At 45.4% G+C, this 20054-nt stretch overlaps 1 protein-coding gene across 4 annotated transcripts in view; it reads right to left on the bottom strand.

Annotated features, from left to right (window-relative positions):
* The window catches only part of atp9b (ATPase phospholipid transporting 9B), a 64415-nt gene that overhangs the window by 27749 nt on the left and 16612 nt on the right, over window positions 1–20054 (bottom strand). For all 4 annotated transcript variants that reach the window (XM_048992517.1, XM_048992519.1, XM_048992518.1 and 1 more), the window contains exons 8-13: window positions 17857–17951; window positions 14122–14202; window positions 10896–10971; window positions 8291–8367; window positions 955–1115; window positions 438–580 (exon numbers count right to left, since the gene is read on the bottom strand). In XM_048992517.1, coding sequence (XP_048848474.1) covers window positions 438–580; window positions 955–1115; window positions 8291–8367; window positions 10896–10971; window positions 14122–14202; window positions 17857–17951 — 633 coding nt within the window. The remainder of the gene's footprint in view (window positions 1–437; window positions 581–954; window positions 1116–8290; window positions 8368–10895; window positions 10972–14121; window positions 14203–17856; window positions 17952–20054) is intronic.

Here is a 20054-nt window from a genome sequence, read left to right as displayed (position 1 = left end):
AATGTTCCTACTGTAACATTAACGGAATGTTATGTTCATGTTTTACAACATGGGACAATGGTTCTGTCATTGGGCCTGATAACATTATTGTCTGAACATCATAAACATAAAAATGCACATGCATATACTGCAAATTTGCAGTGCAGCCTTGAAGCCATGACCTTTGAGGTGTACTGTAAAGCGACAGTGTGAACTGCTGCCCTACCAAACCCTTTGCTTGATATCTATCTTAGTTGTAGTACTGGGATCTGGGAAAATCAAGAGAACTGGACACATTGAATGTTTCTATAGCTTAATCGTAACATCTTGGTAAACATTTGCAGAATCACAAATTGTTAGCTGCATATCCAGTAACGGTCCCTGATTAATGACTGAAAAATGACTGAATGACGACTCAATGATTCAAATTCATCCAATGGCAGCGAAGGAAAGCCTACCTGTTTTGTCCGTTAGCAAGTAGACCAGCCTGCCGAGCTCCTCAGGGATAGTGCTGGTTCGAACCACGGTGCCAGGAATGTGCTCGTCTTTCATGATCATCCACCCATAGGCAGCTTTGCCCATGTCTAGATTGACCCGCAAGCTAGAGGCGGAGAAGAAGAAGGGGGTTATGGGTCAGAAAAGGCACAGAAACAATGGTTTAACATCCATACAATCATCCGAATATCACCCACCAAAGGAAATACTAGTTTCGCCATACGGATTTGGTGTCGGTGAATTAACTGACATTGATGGTAATTGGCATTAGCAAGTTAATCACTAAATTGCAGTAATGTGTGTCTACAAACCTCTAGTAAAAATATAATTTCAGCTTGGAAAATATTCATAACACTGGAAACAATTTATCTCAAATGTGCCTAAGCTGGCGGAAAATGAATGCTGGGTCACCAAAAGAACATTCTGGTAATAGACCAACAAATACTGATATGCTAATATGAATAGTGATATGCTGAATACCTGATTGGGATTATGTAGGAGAAGAGCACCGTGAAGCGGAAGAGGTTACGGAACCAAGGGCCCACAAAGCCCTGCAGTGCTACCATGACGACGGACAGTACCACCTGGGCTAAAAAGAGGGCCTTGGTGAGCCGGTTCAACTCCAGATCCAGCAGCCCCACCTGCAGAGGCGACAGAGGGACAGGACAGCCATTGGCAGGGAACTCAAGGCAATGCTTGGGAAAGGTCATTCTGGTCATTCGTGACGAGAACACAAGAGCCGTCAGGTACGCAAGCTGATGAACACCCAAGGCTCTTTGGGAAAAAAAATGCACTTTGGGAACATTTCAGGGAGCTGCTAGTAAAGAAGAGGAGAAATGCTAAATGCCGTAGAGTCCATCATGGAGACCTGCAAAGCAAAGAAACAGCGGGACAACACTGCACTCGGTGCAGGCAACGGCAAGCAGCTCGACAGACTGTCAGACATTCAGCTGCGTCTGGCGGGTTCCCGTGACAACGATCAGCATGTTCGTAGAGAAAGTAAAGTGCACGATAACCACGAGTGTACAATGCATGATGGGAAACCTGGCTTCCTTACAAAGAAGAGACCGAGTGGAATCTGTCAGTTACCCCATTTTACATTAGTTTTCAAATTCTACTGCAAAAAAAGGGTATTTTAAAAATTAATTTATTCTAAATGTAATCAAAAACAAAAATTGCAAAAATTAATATAAATAAATACGTGCATTTTTTGTTTTTTAATTGGAGAGAAGAAAGTTCACAGTGGTAAAATTCTCTGTTTTAAAGTTTGCCTCTCAGTCACTGAAGCGTGTGGAGATGTTGAGTGAAAAGTGGATTAAAGAGGCATACGGTTAAGTCTCTGTAAATAAAGGAGTCCAGGCATTCTTAAGCTGCACTGGCCCGGGGCGGATAGGGGGCGACACCTGCTGATTTATCAGCTGCAAATAAAAGCAGTGCAGAACATGGTCTCCCTGTCCACACTGCCCCCGCAGCTGGAGCAAGCAGGAGATAGGGCATGCCGACTTCTGACTGGGGCTTCCAGACAGTTCTAAGGTCAAGTTCAGGGTCTGATGAAGACAGAATTACCCATTCAAATCTGGGTGATAGCAGACCAAAATTAACCTGACGGTTCAGAGCAATATAAGGAAAAAAGAAACTAATTATAATTGATAATTATTTTGACCAATAAAAAGTACAAGATGGCGATGCTTGTTAGTTCTAACATTTACGATAAATCTAATTGTCTGAGGTTGAGCTGGACCCCACATCACCTTGACAGAGACCCTCTCTGGCCACGAGGCCCAGTGCACGTGGCTGGGACAATTGGGGACACTGCCCAGATTTCCAAAGACGTTGCCGGTGCGGTGCTGTGTGGTATCAGCACGTGTGTCAGAAGGCGTCATTGTCTTTGAGGGAGAGGTTCTGGCTGGCTGAACTTAACAACTCAAACATCCCGACAGCTGAATCAACACAAACATCCTCATAGGAAAAAAAAAGAAAAAAAACATGCATTTCCACTGATTCAGAGCCGATCGCTCTCCTTAAGAGTGTAGCAAGGGTGTAGTAAATCTTCCAGCTCCACTGGAGCCCTCGTCTCCGGCCAACCTGGATGACTCTCTGACATTTGGGCTTTAAGCAAATACTGAAAGAAGCTTTTGATGCCTTCAAGCACGAAAAAGCCCTGAGAGAGGGGTCATCTGGCTAACAGCACCCTGGTAGATTCAAGATACCAAAGTTGGCCAGTGTCATGACGTGACACTCATGCATTCAGCCTTTCACGCTCACGCAAGATATCTTACGGCGAATCTATATTATTTCATTATAAACCCAAAATTAGCTAGATCAAAAGCGCCGAGGTAGTGAGCAAACCCTACAGGCTATTTTCAACGTAATAAAACTGTTATCAAAGTCAAAGTCAAAGTAAACTTTATTGTCATGTTATGTACATGTAAATGCGTGTGCATGTGTGTGCGGACTTGACTGGAATTGAAAATCTCACTCCAGCCAGCTGACCAACCCTGTGATACAGGTCAGGCCCCAGACTGCATGGACATAATGGTTTAATGGCAAACGCATGATAAGACAGTTAAGGGCAGTCATTTTTATAATTGGCTCCCATCATTACAACATACTTTTTATCATGGTGACAACACACACATTCTGAAAGCCCAAAGACTGCTCTGGCCCTTAACAGGTGTTCATATTTTTATCTAGGATATGATTCAACCTTAAAATTCACTTCCTGGGCTACGGACCACCCAAGCATGCAAACTAATTACTTTCTCACAACAGTAAAATCTTTAACACACAATAAAACAGCCCTAATCTCCGAACGTTCTCTTCCTTCTGCCTCTCCCGTCCTGTAGCTACCAAAGAATAACAGAACAAAAGACTACAAAGTAGCAGAATTGCTACATATACATAGATACATCACACGATGAGTCTGGGGGCGTTTTCGGACGAAGCCGCGTGAGAGACGCCCTATGGTGAGGAGATGATGTCACCAGTCCGAGTGAAAAGGGTCCCTTTTCTAATTGGAGTGACACAACCTCAATTAGGGACAGGTCTCACTGCTTCAATGGACAGCCGACAAAGGAGGATATTGCATAAGCATGTGTAAATACACTTATTTTGCAATTATTCGAGAATTTTTTGACATGAAAGATAGATAAAGATGCATTAGGTTGTCGTCATCGGACGATATCACAGCTAGACCGAAAGTTTCTCTTAGGACAATGAGGGACGTCCTTAGAAGCTCAGAAGAATGAAAATATAACTGAAAAGGAAATACTTTTTAGGGGAGAACGGAGTCTGTTTTATTCGTTGAAAAATAATCTTGAAAGACAGAGGGAGAGGTGAACGATCTGTTTCTGGTTCCAGCTGAGCCCATATCTATCCAAACTCCAGCTCATTCTAGAAATGGCCAAACTGAAATGAAGCCTCACGACCACTGCAATCTACATCACACACCGGACTAGGCTGGATTTAGCACACCGAGCCAGAAGAGTTTGCTGTGCGCCAAGGGGTCAGCAGTTTGGGATGGCAGGAAGCAGAGGGGCATGTGAGACCCCCCCAAACCAGCATGCGACGAAGATGCGGAAACATGCGTTTGATAAGACGACGCAGGGCGGTGACAAGCGCGTCCGGTAACTTTCATTTAACATTCAGACAGACATGTCTCACAAAAAAAAAAAAAAAAAAAGTCTTTAAAACGAATCAGTCAACTGTCGACTGAATACATCTGTCCTTCTTCAGAAGCACTGGTGCACAAGGCATTATGTTATAATAAAAAGAAAACAAACTAAACACCTGCCAATCAAGCTGTGAAGCTGGCAAATGGAACTCAGCAGATGCCGCATTTGCTGGCGTGTCTGGCGGGGGTGAGGCGGCAGGCGAGCAGGCTGTCGGCGAGCTTCGATGTCAGGTCAGTCCTCTCGCCAGTGCCGTCACCCTCCCAGCACGCCCTGTGACCGCCTCCCTCTGCCGGGAGTGGCGATGCCTGGCCGAGCAGGCTCCTGTGCAGCTGCCGTGAGTTGCGGCAGAGAGTTTACACCGGCGACATGCAGGTGACGCTAATTACCAGCAGATGAAAGTGGCACTTCAAACCAGGACCAGATGACGCTTAAGGGTCAATGAGGAGGGGGAGTACCATCCGAGGGGGTGCAGCCGAACTGCGCTACTTACACACCCACTAACCAGGTAAACTAAACATTTAAATAAAATAATTCAATAACAATAAAATCAATGCAAGCAGAGATAACTGGCTCCACCGCCAACATAACCACTAGCGACGGATTCATTTTCAGCAGGGGAAAAAGACAAAAAGTGATTCATAGCACCTTGCAATAAGTACAATAATAATAAGGACAACTGGCAATTAGCGGCACTGAATTAAATGGGAGCTTGTCTGTGTGCCCCCTCGGGGCTGAAGACATGCCCACTCTATTCATCGCAAATCCAGTCACCCAGCTTGCTCCCAACAATCACTCCCTCCTCTCAGGTTCAAATTCTGTTCCCCAGAAATGCCCCGAAACATCCAACCTATTTAGAACATCCCCGCCTGCCCGTGAGATCTCTCTCGACACGGGCCTGAATCCGCTAAAGCATGCAGAACAGTCAGAAGAGTCAAGCATAACTGGAAATCCGACAGCAACGAGATTTCAGATTTATCTGCATGAAATTATCATTATTTAGCTACATATATATTCTTCCATACAATCAACACAGACAGATGATTAGGTGGGTGTTCATTACGTGCTCACATAACTCATCCTGGATAAGGGACTGTAGTGACCTCACCTCCTAAATCTGGTCAGCGCTACAAGTCTTTCTCATTTGGACTCATATATAGTGACCTCATACTCAATGCTGGTTTCCTTCAGAGCATCTAGCTGAACATGGCACCACATGGAGAACTGCTGACTCCTTTTACAGGATCCCGTGGGCATAATCTCCTTTCACCGAATTATTATTATTGAAAGGCCTTAAATGCCCCCCCCCCGCTGCATTCCTTCCACATAAATATGATGGCGCTCAGCGAGCAGCAGATATATAACCGCGGCCAGCTCAGGACGGAGACCTTCACAGACTGGTCACTCCTGGCCTGGACGATGCACACCTGTTGCACTGGGGGACACACACACTACTATGTCCCTAGCCAATCGCAACATAAGAAATCGACTTTAACGATTTTAATCTTCGTCACAGGGCGAGGTGATACGATAAGAATGTCTCCTTCCAGAGGAAGAACCAGCCCTGGGTTTCAATAAATATAGGCATTAAAAAAAACACACAGCCCAGCTAGCAATCTGGCGATCCAGTAGCAAATGGACCTGTCACTATTTATTTTGAAGAATGACGGTGGAGTCCCCCACTTAACATGCGATTTTCGGCATTACAGCTGCTAACAATTACAGCCCCCAGCCCCCACCCCCCAGCCAGGAACAGCTAGCATAAATAAACAAGAGTGTGCTCCTCTCTGAGAAGGGAAGGAGTTAAGCGTCGGAATAACAAGCCCGACGCGGACATCTGTGACGGCGCGGCGGCGGCATGCGGCGGTGGCATGCGGCGGTGGCATGAGGCGGCGGCGGCATGCGCCGTACGATGAGCCGCGCATCCTCCCTGCTTGCGTTGCCAGAAGGCTCACATGTTTGGATGTGGGGGGATGCTCAGGCGCTCGAGAACTCGATGTTGCGTGGATATCAGATTCTGCGCTCGCCACACGCTGCTTCCATCGGCGTCGCAATCTGCGAGGCCCAATTCCCAGAAAGCCTGCGCGGCTAGGCGGCGGAGCGGGGTTTCCACTGGGCAGATGTGGCGCTTACCGTCCAGCTGATCTTTCAAGAATGCCTGATATGTATTATTTAAACGACCAACTCATTCGTTTGGCTGCATCTTGCACTGCGGACTGCATGCTAGCACGATGCGTTAAAGTTTTTTATTATTAAACTGTGTTACCGTCCACTGGAAATGTCAGGGCTACATTCATCCAGCATGACACAGCTACAGCATATATCATTTGCAGTCAATCACGTAGTTCTACTGCACGCTTCTGTGCCAACATACAGTATGATATACAGGTGCCCTGGAAAATATTACCCTATGCATACAACGTGAGGTAAATTCCAGCAACTCGGCAATCATTAATCATGCTAAATAAGGCGGAATTACACAGCAGAGCTTCCAAACCTTAAAATATCACAGACCATGCTGATGCCGTTAATCAGTAATCGATCTTGTTATTTTTTTTTTAAGCTTGGCTTCCTAGATGAAGTTGGACCTGTCAATGCAGAAAGGTCAGTTCAACATGTTAATTAACCAAGAGGGAAATTAACTAGCTAAGAGTTTAACCGACATCTGGAGCAGAAACCTGATCCAACAAGCTATTTTTCTCATCAAGAAACTGTGAGATATATATGTCGCAAATTTCCACCCTTAGAACTACCACTGAGAATCAGCTGCCACCCTTCAAATAGCCATCCGTGAGGCATTATGGTTTACATGGAAAACAACTGGTTCGGTGCAACTGCTCTCTCTGGATTTTTGATTTTAAGTAAGGATGAAAAACACACAGCGAGAGGAGAAGATGAGAGGGCAGAGGAGGAGGCGGACGTGGAGACCATGAAGTGTCCCTCAGATACGGATACTGAGAGGTTCCCCCCGAGAAGTTGAGTCAGAGCAATGGGCTGGAAGAAAAGGCAGTAGGAGGACAGGAGACATGAACGGGGCTCAGGCAGAAAGGAAGAGAAAGTGATACGACCCCAAAGCCCAGGTGTGAAGGAAGAAAGGGTCACAGCAAGCCTAATGAGGACAGCGTGAGCAGGTCTCATATAGATGCAGATCGCTCCCTCTCATCTGGGGATATGAAGCCTTTTTTGTACCAGAAATCGATACACGGCGAGACTGACGTAAAACGCTGTGAGCAGCTGGTGCTTTTCACACTTTGAATAACGTATTACGATGAATGTCAGGGAAGCTGCCTCCTGTCTCAGCTGACTTCCCCAATCCCTCTGCCCGTCCTCTCCGATCCGAGGGCTCGGAACGCAGCACTGTGTTGCCGCTGCTAAAGACCACCGACGCCGGCCAGCAGAGACATGTACACCACCAGTCCAAAGTTTTTGCCCACCACTGGTTTTTACCACTTTTCCATTTCATTCATAAACTGCAGATTTTTTATTCTTAACGTTGTAAAGTTGAGCGAACAAAGATAAAAGGAAACACAACTCAAATAAAACAAGTTTCCTTTATGATATGGAAATAATATGTAACAGTGCATGTCTGACATCCTATTAACTAGTTTTGTTGTGATGGCATAGTCAGATTCTAGGCTGTCCTTTAACTTTAAATGCACTATTTAACTGTTTCATCCCATGAAACAGAGCAGTATGTTAATGTCCCTTGCAGATCAAATGCGTCAGAATTTCTCTGCTGTTACAACTGCTGCAGGAGGAGGTTACTTTGATGAATCAAAGATATGGCATTTTCTTGCTAATAAAGGTACTCAAATGGTGAATATATTGTACATTTATTTTCTAGCAAAGATTATCGAGTGTGTTTCTAGTAAATATTAAGCAACATGCAAATGTAGAAAACTCCCCAAAACTTTTGACTGCTAGTCTGCAATGCAAGAGAGAGCTAACCCATTTTATAAAGCACTGCCGAGAAAGTCATCTGCTTTTAAGAAGGGAGAACAGGACTGAATACAGCCATACCAGGGTCCGACAGAAAGCCAGTGCACAGAGGATGCTAGTGATGTTACAGGCGAGATCGGCAGGAGGTCTTTGGATATCTTTGGTGGTCAACAGGGAGACGTCATACAAATAAAACAAAAATTTACCTTGTTCTTGGCGTGGGAGGTGTTCAGCACGCTCCGGGTCTCTTTGCCTGTGTAGATCACCACCCCGATCACTGTGCCTGCAGAGAAAGGAAAAAAATAATATCTATACTTACACTTTTGGTGATGATTGTGTGTGTGTGTGTGTGTGTGTGTGTGTGTGTGTGTGTGTATGCACATATAATTCTTGTTAGATTTTATTGTATTATGCTTAATTTGCAAATGTTCTAGCGATAAATTTTTTCCTGAGCAAATAAACACTTACTACCGAAATAAACAGCTTTAAACATTTTCATTCATTACCTCAGACTTTTGCACAGTACTATCTTGAACTATATTAACGTTTTATTTGTTTGCGTGTATACACACACACACGCACACACACATAGGTTTGTAATTATATCTTTGTGGGGACTCTCCATTCATTCCTATGGGGAAAACTCTAATCCCAACATGGTGACCTTAAGCCCTACCCAGCCCTAACCTTAAACCATAAGTAACCAAACAAAACATGACACTTTTGGTATTTTTAGTTTTTTGATTGCATTCACAGATCTTTGTGGGGAGCTGAAAAATGATTCCCACAATGTCAAAATAACAAGTTTTTATTACATTTTGGGGGTGAACATTCGGGCCCCACAATGTAATATAAACATAATCCACACACACACACACACACACACACACACACACACACACAAACAAAAAAAGCTGAAAACACTATCACATTCACTTGGTTAATAATTACATTGAATAAGCTTGCAGCATTTTCCTTAATAATTACTGCTTTGTTTCTGCAAGAGAGCAATTTTTCAACATCCCTGTTTATTGCGAACAAATCCTGCAAAGTCTTAAAAAAGGAGACGCAGATGGAGACGACCACCACACACAGAGCCCGCGTCTCTCCATCATCTCCACAAACTGCTCTTCCTTGTCCCTGCAGTTATTTTGCGTTTCTGTGTGTTTGCTTACTTCCTGCTTTCATAAACAACTCTGCCGTTACTGTTTCATGTCGACTTCCTGCCGGCATGATTTAGAGTCATGGAAGCTGTCCTCTATTCAGAAAAGCACTCAACAGACTAGAAAATAAAGACATAAGTTTAATCGAGGTGATATTTCAAGATATAATTCAAAATAAAGCTAATTACATACTGGAAAGAGGGCAGAGCCCCAGACTTGTATAAGATAGCGGCTGAAATTCCCCGTTCTGCGGATTAACTCGGGAGTGTGATGATTAAGCATGCAGGCCTGTAACCTGGCCCCCAGTCCCGCGAGGTTACGCAAATAAATAAATAATGTCCCGTGACATCCAGCACATTAAATAAAGAATGCAGTCATTAAGAAAAAAGTGATCAATATTCTCCCATCGTCATTGGCCAATTCATTATAGTGACCTTGTTCAAAAGACAAATGTGCTATTAATATTAAATGAACATAATGGGAGACGAAGGCCACTTATATACTTAAACACACCCTCAAACATTCTCTGAGTCATCAGAGCTCCTTGAGAAGAGGAAGGGAGAAAAAGCAGAAGTCATTCCTCAAGTCCAGGGAGTTGTCTTGGAAGTAAGACGTAAAGAAGGGGATTAATCGGCCAATCAGCAAACGGCTAGAGCTGAACGACGGCGACCAGGGCTGAAGATGGCAACACAACAGCAAAAACCAAACCCTGTTTCTGATGTGAAATCTGGTAAATATCTAAGCTGAAAACCCCACCTGTGCCTATCTGAGGAACCAGCAGGGCTCTGAGAAATATCCAATATACACTAGCATTACGCTTTAAAAATTACTACAAAAATACTGGCGGTAATATTTATAAACAAAGAATGTTACAAAAATCATACATTGGACGATTAAGTAAAGTTCTGCAACCACTAAAAATGAGAAGGATTTCCATAAATTTGGCCATTAGTGTATATAATTTGAGCGTTACGATGGTTTCGCTAACGGGCGGGACACTGAGCCCCGAGTGGACGCCATGCCCCTGTAGTGACGTCAGGCGCTGGCCCACAGGGAAAGTGTTCTGGTCAAGGTCAGGCCATGAGGTCTGGGTGAGGGAAGGTGTGTGCAGGAGGTGGCATGGAGAAACTCCTGCGGACCTGCTCCCCCATCGCGTCGGCTCCAGTTGCTTGAGAGCTGAGCCTGCCCGCAGATCGATGGCATGGAGATCACTAACGGCACGGACAAGCCGCGGCCGCGGCTTGCGAGGGATTGGGTAATCCGGGAGGGGGGGATGGGGGTTACATAAGATGGGGCTGTTAAGTCCTCCCATTAGCAAGTCATCCTCTGTCTCAGCTGCGCGTTCCCTCAGAGGACAGCGGCTCAGGTGGAAGGTCCTCATTTACAAACAAAGCAGGCCCTGGGTGCACGGCTGGGGGCTGCCTGCCGCACGACCTAGACACAGCATCACGTTTCTACACCGCGTGTCGTGTGCGAAAAAGCCAACCTTCACTCCAGTCGGTGGTCAGACGAAAGCACCCCCCCATGACATCACATGTGCAGGCCCAGAAAACTAGAAAACTAGGAGACTCTCCTAAAGTAAGGATTCCTGTCGTTCCTCATCGGGGGCCAGGGGCTGACAGGATGGGAGGGGGGCTGAGGCTCTCACCCGAGGCCACGACGGTGCTGGCCCATAGCGTGTTTTCGATGCTCAGGCTCTCGTGGATGGCGGGTTCGCAGTCCTCCTGCAAATAGAGGCATGCGATGAGCGTGCAGCCAAGAAAAGGCAAATGCAGCACATGTACCACATAAGAGGCGGGAAAACATGAGATAACATCACGGCAGTGCTTTGCACATATTTCAAATGGTGATTGTGGTTTAGCTGCTAGCCAGTGTGTGTGGACGCCTTGCTAAACGACCACCAGAGTGAGAGTGGGAGAGAGAGAGAGAGAGAGAGAGAAAGAAAGAGAGAGAGCAAAGGCTGAACAGATCCTGAAAAAGGGGGGCCTAGAATGACAGAAAGATGAATACCATCCAATTAAACCAATCACTAATAATTAAAGGCAAGTGCAATAAGCAGCACAAAATTAATTAATAATAATTTGAAAAGAAAAGTATTGGCACTGGCATCCCGTCCAGGATGTGTCCCGGCCGGGTGCCCTGTGAAGGACTCCCATCCCGTCCAGGGTGTACCCACGCCATGTGCTGCTGCTGGGACTCACATAGATGGATGAGTATCGGTTCCTAAACAGCTGACAATGGCAGCCAACTAATTGGCTATAAATCCTTGTTGAACTCAAAGGATTAGGGAAGGGAAGGCCTGCTAGCTCTGCATCGCTTTACCGTAAAGACTCAATTCTCATTAACGCAAATAGCAATGTCTAATTTGTAATTTGCCCAGGCTAGCGATCAGGAATGTTACCCAGCAAAAAGGGGGAGTCAGAGAGATCATAAACCACCATAAGGCAGTGTGAAAACGCAGGATTAATCCCTCTCCTTTGCTCTCAGACGCCAGAGAAATAGCAGTTTATTTTCCCTGCATGCTGCTTTCCAGACAGCGAGCTGTGGTTAGCTTGTTACAGATGATGCCTAAACAAAACTTCAGCAGGGGAATAACGAGTGGGGCCACACACAGAGAGGCTGGCCTGATCCGGCACGGCCCACATATAGCGGCGCCCCGCCGAGGCATGGTGAGCATGTGCCGGCCAGCGCACTCCTCCATTCCCCTGACTGGGTTAGGGTTAGGGTAAGGCTGCAGCCCGGCTGGGGAGACCTGCATCTGCCGCTTTCTCTGCCTCCCTCTCTCTGCATTTGCTTATCTCTGCCTCTCTCTCTTACTCTCTTTCCTCTCCCTATGCTTCTCTCTGCCTCTATCCATCACCGCCTGTTTCTCTCTGCCTCTGCCACTCTGCTTTTCTCTATCACTGCTATTATTTCTCTCTGCTTTTGTCTGTCACTGCCTCTATTTCTCTCTGCTTTTGTCTGTCACTGCCTCTATTTCTCTCTGCTTTTGTCTGTCACTGCCTCTATTTCTCTCTGCTTTTGTCTGTCACTGCCTCTATTTCTCTCTGCTTTTGTCTGTCACTGCCTCTATTTCTCTCTGCTTTTGTCTGTCACTGCCTCTATTTCTCTCTGCTTTTGTCTGTCACTGCCTCTATTTCTCTCTCTGATTTTGTCCATCACCGCCTGTTTCTCTGCCTCTGCCACTCTGCTTTTCTCTATCACTGCCTCTATTTCTCTCTGTGTCCCTTTGCGTTTGCCCATCTCTGCCTCTCTTTCTACCTCTACCACTCTCTGCTCTTGTCTATCACTGCCTGTTTCACTCTGCCTCTGCCACTCTGCTTTTCTCTATCACTGCCTTTATTTCTCACTGTCTAACTCTGCCTCTGCCTCTCTCTCTTTCACAAACACACAGAAGAGAGCTTGGCCAATGGCGGGCCTGTGAAGGCCTAAGGCTCCTTCACACTATGTAAGCACACAGTGGTGTCCATGCCAGCAATGCCATTAGCAACTGTGATCCCGTGGCTGGGTGGGCGGGGGGGATGTGGGAGGCAGAATGTGACCACTTCAGCTTAGGTCCCAAACCCAGTACTGGTTCATAGCCAGTATTCCACAGGCTGCAGAACACTGAGGAGTTTGTTGGAGGGTTTGGTTAATTTCCAAAAATAAAGTATTTTCAAAATTTTCAAATTTTTACAACCCCTTATGTTCTGTCCACATCTTAAAAAAATAGAAACATTTTCAGTGAAATCTCTGACCCCTCCACTGGAACAGCCCCACCCACACCCTCGGAGCTTTACTGGTCCGTGACATTTTCCTACGCCTCAAACTAGCCCACGGACATCAAAAGGTTGGGATCCCCTGCTTTAGCAGGAAAACGGACAAACCCCAATGAGACTGGCAGAGTGAGGAACCTGGAAAAGAACGGGCTTGGGCCAGCAGACTGAGGGTCCGTTTCTTCCAGCAGGACATCAGACTGCTGAACTGTGACCATTAACAATGGGCTCCGACACTCAGCCACTTACCACACACTGCATATGATGCTCTTCTGTACATTATTTAACTTTACATTCTTATTGCACAACTGCATACAGTTTTGTACATACATAGATTTGTCAATTGTTTTATGTTTTATATATTTATACTTATATTTCAATCGCATGTTAATCTGTGTCATACTACAAGTGCTTCGAGAGGCTTCGCACGCAAGCATTTCACTCACACATATTGTACCTGTGCACTGGTGACATGTGACGTGACAATAAAAGTGATTTGATTTGCGTTCAGTTCACGCTCCCAGCCTTTTATGATAGGATAGTTATGACACCTATTCCCTACTATGCAGTGATTGTGTGAGACTTAATGAAGTGGCACAATCTCACACATTCTTACGAAGTTTAGCGGTGTATGGTGCAAAGCATGATGTGAAGACTGGGGCCTTCTTTTAAAAATAGGACAAGGGGTTGGATAACGCAGAGCTGTGGGAAGAATAGGGCGAGGGGGTTTACTCTCACTCATTCTAGAGTGTGGCCAAGAATAGAGCAGACAGACAAAGGTCCTCTTTGTGGCCGGGTGTGCTGTGTGCTCTGATCTGCTATTAATAAGGCAGCTGGGAGATGCCATTGGCCTGCTGATGTCGTCAGGGGGTACGGCCCATCAACATCCCGACCGGCACGAGCCCACTGCACTTCTGACATCATGCCAAGCGGCCCCGCCCCTTCCTCGGCATCCCGGTGATGCTCAATCGGGTCTGCCACGTGTGCACTCACACAGGAAGCTTTCACATCTGATTTGCAGTTCGACACAAGCCACAAGTGGCCTCTAATTAAATAACAATGATCTGAATCAGTATTTGAGGGCAGTGTTCCTCTGTAATACCCACAGTGAATACTTACCCTTGTGAAATTACCCTCAAAACTATGAATATCCAGCTGAGGCTTCTGGGCATAGACATAGGCACTGATTGAGAAGAGGTCCTGTGAAGGAATCAAACACAAAAATAAGCAAGGCATACAGGGCTAACCTTTAACTACAGCCCTGCGGCAGCATATCAGGCTTAGAACCCCAACAGCTTTGATCAGGAAACAGATGTTCAGGAAGTATTGGTGACTTTCGGCCCATGAGAACGTCATCCGGTACTGCAGAGATGTGGCCGGGAACAGCGAGCTCACTGTACGTGCTGTACCACTCCCGTAAGTCCTTCCGGAACCCTCCCCTGTTTCTCGGCCCAGCGCTGATCCCCAACGCGCGGCAACCTGACGGCCAGCAAAAGGCGAACGCCAGAATCGGAGAACATTCTGGGTTAAAGCAGTGAGAGCTTCTTCAAGGAATCTGTAGAAACCCGGAGCTCATCTCCCGGTGTTTTGGCTGATCAACCCAGGCACCCAAGTGGCAGCTTTTCATTCCTAAGCGTTAGCAAAGAGGGGCATCGATCCTGCTCAAATACTGCCAGTCAAAGAGGAAGTGGCAGTGAGGGACAGGAAGAGCCCCTCGTGATTTGGGTTTTGCAGACTGAACTGGATTTGCTAATTATACAAAGAGCAGCAAGATCCAAAGTGTGTAGAACACAAAATCTGAACATTCACCAATAAGTTTGCCCCCTAACTAGAGCAGTCACATCCAAATAATAAACAGGCACGCGCTAACATCCCTGTGGCCCCCAGCAATTACTCAATGTCCTTTACATGCCAGCTGTTAATAGCCGAGAACCTGCCAGTCAACAGTTCACAAGAACAAATAATTTATGATGTCCATCCACAAGTTGGTGTCTTATATCTGTATCATTCTCGCCTGTCCGTTATCACCGATGATTAAGATGAGCCTGGTTACTGTGCAGAGCAATACAACAGTCACCCTGCAGTGCTGCCTAACTCAACAGGACAGACACAAAGACAGACTATCTGGTAAAAGCTCACGATATCCTCGCAATTGCTAGGGAACCATGAACAGGACAGGATTGGGGCACCAGACTTGATCTTCAACCAGCCCATGAACTGGACAGGAAAATGAAACTCCGCTTCACCACTCAGGGCTGCTTTTGTATAATCAGGCTAACAGTAAGTCTGCCTATTAAAAAAAAAACCTTTCAAAGACGAAGCATCTTAAATAACTTTTTTCCCCACCACAGTGTTGAGAACATCTTACTACAAAGTGGAGGCCATTTCTGGGTAAGCTACCCAAAAAGAAGATCACAGTACTTAGATGAAAGAATGAGGGTAAAAATAAACTAATGGTAGGCTGTGGGCGGTGCATGGAACAGTGCCACTGGGCTACAAGAGTCACGTAACACTTTTACTATTTAAAGAAAATTCACTGTATCTATTAATGTGTGTCACCACTGACACACGGTGAACCGGAGAGATCCGTCGGTGCTCACATGGTGTGACTGTGAGCTTGGCCAAAGTCGCATAAATGGTTGAAAAGCTGAATTGCTCAGCCTGGCTGCTATCGCAAAGCCAGTTTCGTCAGTCATGTTTCGAAGTTGTTTTGAGGCAAAACGCAGGTAGGCCACCTTCCTGGGCCCTTTGACATTGAGATGGTCACCTGAGGATTGGGATCAACTGGATCACCAAACTCATAAGATTAGTCACTAGGTTCACCGAGGATCATGTTATTTATTCTTAAAATGCCCTTATGATTTCCTTCTCTGTTTCATAATGTTCCAGCTGTCCAGAAATAAAATTAAATAAGATTTCAGTAGAGGGGTAACATTTGTAGAGTTCCCTTAACGATCATTGCATAATGCCCCCCAAAAAAATCAGAAATTACAGCAAGGAGGGAGCAGAGAGCAGGAGGGATAATTAAACAGCGATGAACCCCCAGTGTATGGATCTTTGAGAATAAATCAGGAGGTTTCCAATTATTCAATATTATGAGGGCCGCAAGCTGGTAATAAATCCACTTGATCATGCCAAACTGAGAAAGTGGAATGTAGTGAGCAGATTTCAAACGAAGGGAAGGAAAGATGTGACTCGCAAGCCACTGGAAACCCAAGCTGGGTGTCTCATTTCAACAAGTCATCATTAAACGACTTGTTGAAATTTTAACTATCTGATCACGGTAAGTGGTTTGGAGAAGACGACAAAATCCGAACGGATGACCTCAGGCTGTATGATCTCCCACTGAAGCATGGCTTCGAGAGGTCTTGTGGTTTTGACTTATTCAGGCTGTCGTGGTGGCCCCTGAAGATGATGGGGGTGATGGCAGGTCTCTATACCCACGGCCCACAGCATCAGATACATGCAGAAATCACAGTCATGACTGATAATGGTGAAGAGCAGAGGCTCTCACAGTGATGCTGGCCTACGTTGAGAAAAAAGGCATTTCTGACCAGCAGAGGTTCACTCGGTGAAAACCGATACTCTCCTAATATCTTCTTTCACATTTAAAAAATTAAGATCTGTTTCATTTATTGACAACTCTGGCATGCGTTCCTGTGCATTACAATTGCTGCTTTAATCCCAGCCAAAAACTGCACAATCTCTGAGCGATAATCATCACATTAACAAACTTCATTTAACGCATAAAAAAACCCAAACAGGTACAAGATGTACTTGCCTGATTAGACCGAACTGCAACTAAAGACAAAAAAAAACACAACTGGGTAAACTGATCTGGTGCCGCTGAGGCAGTTCATCTGAATCTTACGGAGAGAGATACAACCCAGTTACAGCAGAGGCTCTTCTCCACCAAAGGTCAGTGATTTTCCTACTTCGGCAACGAGGCTTAATGGGCAAACAGATTTTTTTATATCACCACAGAATCAACCACAATGCAACGCAAAGTACATCATGTGTATGTTGACGTGCGCTAGTATGGGTTAAACCTGATGCTAAAAACTGTAAACTGAACTCAAATGTATTTCTGGGGAAAAAAGGTCCACATCCCCCGTCTGTCGATATATGACCCAGGTGATTCATGGCTGTCGGACGGATGACGGTTAACTGGAATGTCATGATACCAATCGATGTACTGCTACATGACTGCTACAGTCCCACTGTGTTACATGCAGGGCCGCTTGATTATGGGGAAAATCAGAATCAGGATTTTACTCATTGATTTTGGAAATATCATGTATTTATTGTGCTTGTCTTTTTAGCAGTGGACTTCATCCATTCATCCATCCGTCCATTTTCTTTAACTGCTTGTCTTATTCGGGGTCACGGGGGGGGGGAGGTCCTGAGCCTATTGGGGCAAAGCAGGTAACAAAGAGATGCCAACCCATCACAGGGCACACGCACACCATTCACTCACAGGCGCACACCATTCACTCACAGGCGCACACCATTCACTCACAGGCGCACACCATTCACTCACAGGCGCACACCATTCACTCACAGGCGCACACCATTCACTCACAGGCGCACACCATTCACTCACAGGCGCACACCATTCACTCACAGGCGCACACCATTCACTCACAGGCGCACACCATTCACTCACAGGCGCACACCATTCACATACACACACGCACACCTACTGGCTTTTTGGTAACTCCAATCCAAATCAAATCTTAATTGCCCAGTCCTAGTTCACCTGTATTACTACCCTACTCATGCTAGTATAATTATTTTTTGTTTCACTGAATTATATGCATGTTAAATCAGATAATAATGACCGAGGAAACGCACCCCCAGCGCGGGAAGCCTCTGTGTGCAGGCCACGGCGACTTTCAGCTTCCAGTCCGTCTCTCCATCCAGCTGATCCGTACGGATGAAACACGCTCCTGAGGCAGAGAGAGGCAGAGAGCAGATGTGTTACTCACCAGCTCCCACCACCATCTGCATCAGACTCTTCCACACTGCTACATGAAAAGCCTTCACCGCGTCAAACAGGTTAAACACAGATACGACAGGTTCTCCGCTTCAACGGAAGGTTCATCAGGAGCTGAAAGAGGCAGTAACCACGGAGATGGTTGCCGTGACCGAAAAAACGGTTACTGGTAGGTAGAAAGGAGCAACCGTGCTGGAGCAAAATGTGCCCAAGACCCGTATGTTAAGAGTCGGGTTAAGACAGTGTTTCCCAATCTGGTCCTCGGGGTCCCTGGACGGTCCATGTTTTTGCTCCCATCCAGCTCCCGGCCAGACAGTCAACACTTTTTAAATTTAAGGAAAAATAAGGATAAAATCACAGTGTCACCATGCCGCAAGTCCAACAATTCAAATCCAATTCCTCTTCAACAGAAGCACTTAGTTATGTGAAGACACTGAAACCAGTTTACATTTTGACGTGGGCCCCATGAAAATATCCCACTTAACTCATAATCAAAGTGCAGCGAAGTGCACGTCCACACCGCACCACTGAATGTTCAGCAAGATTAGAGCCCATTTCAAAGACACTCATTAGGGATAATACATGGAGAAGACCTGACACAAAGCGCAATTGCCTTTACTGAAACATTGATGAATGAAACTGCAGAAACCAAATAATAAATGAAATTACACTTTTCTAAAATGGTCGGGCACTCGCTGAACAAGCTTTTAATTTGCAGCTAATATGACTGCAATTATTTTGAGAGAGGCAGCCATTAGTTATAACCAGTGGGAGCTAAGCCTAACCATAGCTGAATTATTTAGTGCGGTCAGCTGATATCCTGTTACACTACACTTATGAAAGCCGGCCTTTTATTTTGTATAATTGACATGGGCTGTTAAGGAGAGAGGGCGGCAAGCTTTGGAATCAGCACATCTATCAGCTGTCAGAGCAGATCGCATCAGGTCAGTCCATGGCGGCGTGAACACCTGCGCTGCGTTAAGCTGGTTCCGTGTCTCAGGCGTATTTACATAGAGCTTAGTCAAGACGCTGGGTAATTATAAAGGGGGAAAACAAAGCAGACACCCTGATATAGACGGCACTCACAAAAAACGTGCCGCAAAAGCTACTGCATAAATTATGGGAGCGGGTGGGAGGCTCAAAAACACTCAGGATGATGGCAATCAGCATGTACATCACATCAAAGGTACATGCAGCAGCTAAAACTGCCAGCAATTAGACAGACAGACCGGCAGATAGACAGACCAACAGATACATATAGACAGACATAAAGAGAGATAAATAGATACATATAGACAGACAGACAGGCAGACCAATAGATACAGAGAGACAGACAGGCAGAGAGACAGACAGGCATACAGACAGACAGGCATACAGACAGACAGGCATACAGACAGACCAACAGATACATATAGACAGACATAAAGAGAGACCAATAGATACATATAGACAGACAGACAGGCAGACCAATAGATACAGAGACAGACAGGCAGAGAGACAGACAGGCAGAGAGACAGACAGGCAGAGAGACAGACAGGCAGACAGACAGAGAGACAGACAGATAGATAGATAGACAGATAGATAGATAGACAGATAGATAGATAGATAGATAGATAGATAGATAGATAGATAGATAGATAGATAGATAGATAGATAGATAGATAGATAGATAGATAGATAGATAGATAGATAGATAGATAGATAATCTTGTCATAGTGAAACTGTCATAGTAAATGAAACAACAAAATTTTGTTTGGAACTTTCTCCAAGGAAGCATAATATTCAAAATGTATGTAAATTATAAAAATAGAGAATATAAAAATACAACTAAAATACTTACATACTAAAATACAGAATATAGGGCAACAATGAATATTATCAGTCTTGGGTAATGGAGGGGTTACAGAGGTAAAAACCGCTGTTTCTTTTGGATTTGATTGTCCTGTATAATTTTCTATAAACTCCTGTTACTATAACAGAAGTCATCTGGCAGACAGAGAGCATATGAGAAGTTTCCAAGCTTCGCCATAATGTCAGTCACTGGCAATGAGGGCAT

This window comes from Brienomyrus brachyistius, chromosome 23 (genome assembly GCF_023856365.1).
Source record: "Brienomyrus brachyistius isolate T26 chromosome 23, BBRACH_0.4, whole genome shotgun sequence".
NCBI classification, from domain to species: Eukaryota; Metazoa; Chordata; class Actinopteri; order Osteoglossiformes; family Mormyridae; genus Brienomyrus; species Brienomyrus brachyistius.
Note: the sequence above shows the minus strand (reverse complement) of the source record. Positions and strands in the feature narration are given on the sequence as shown.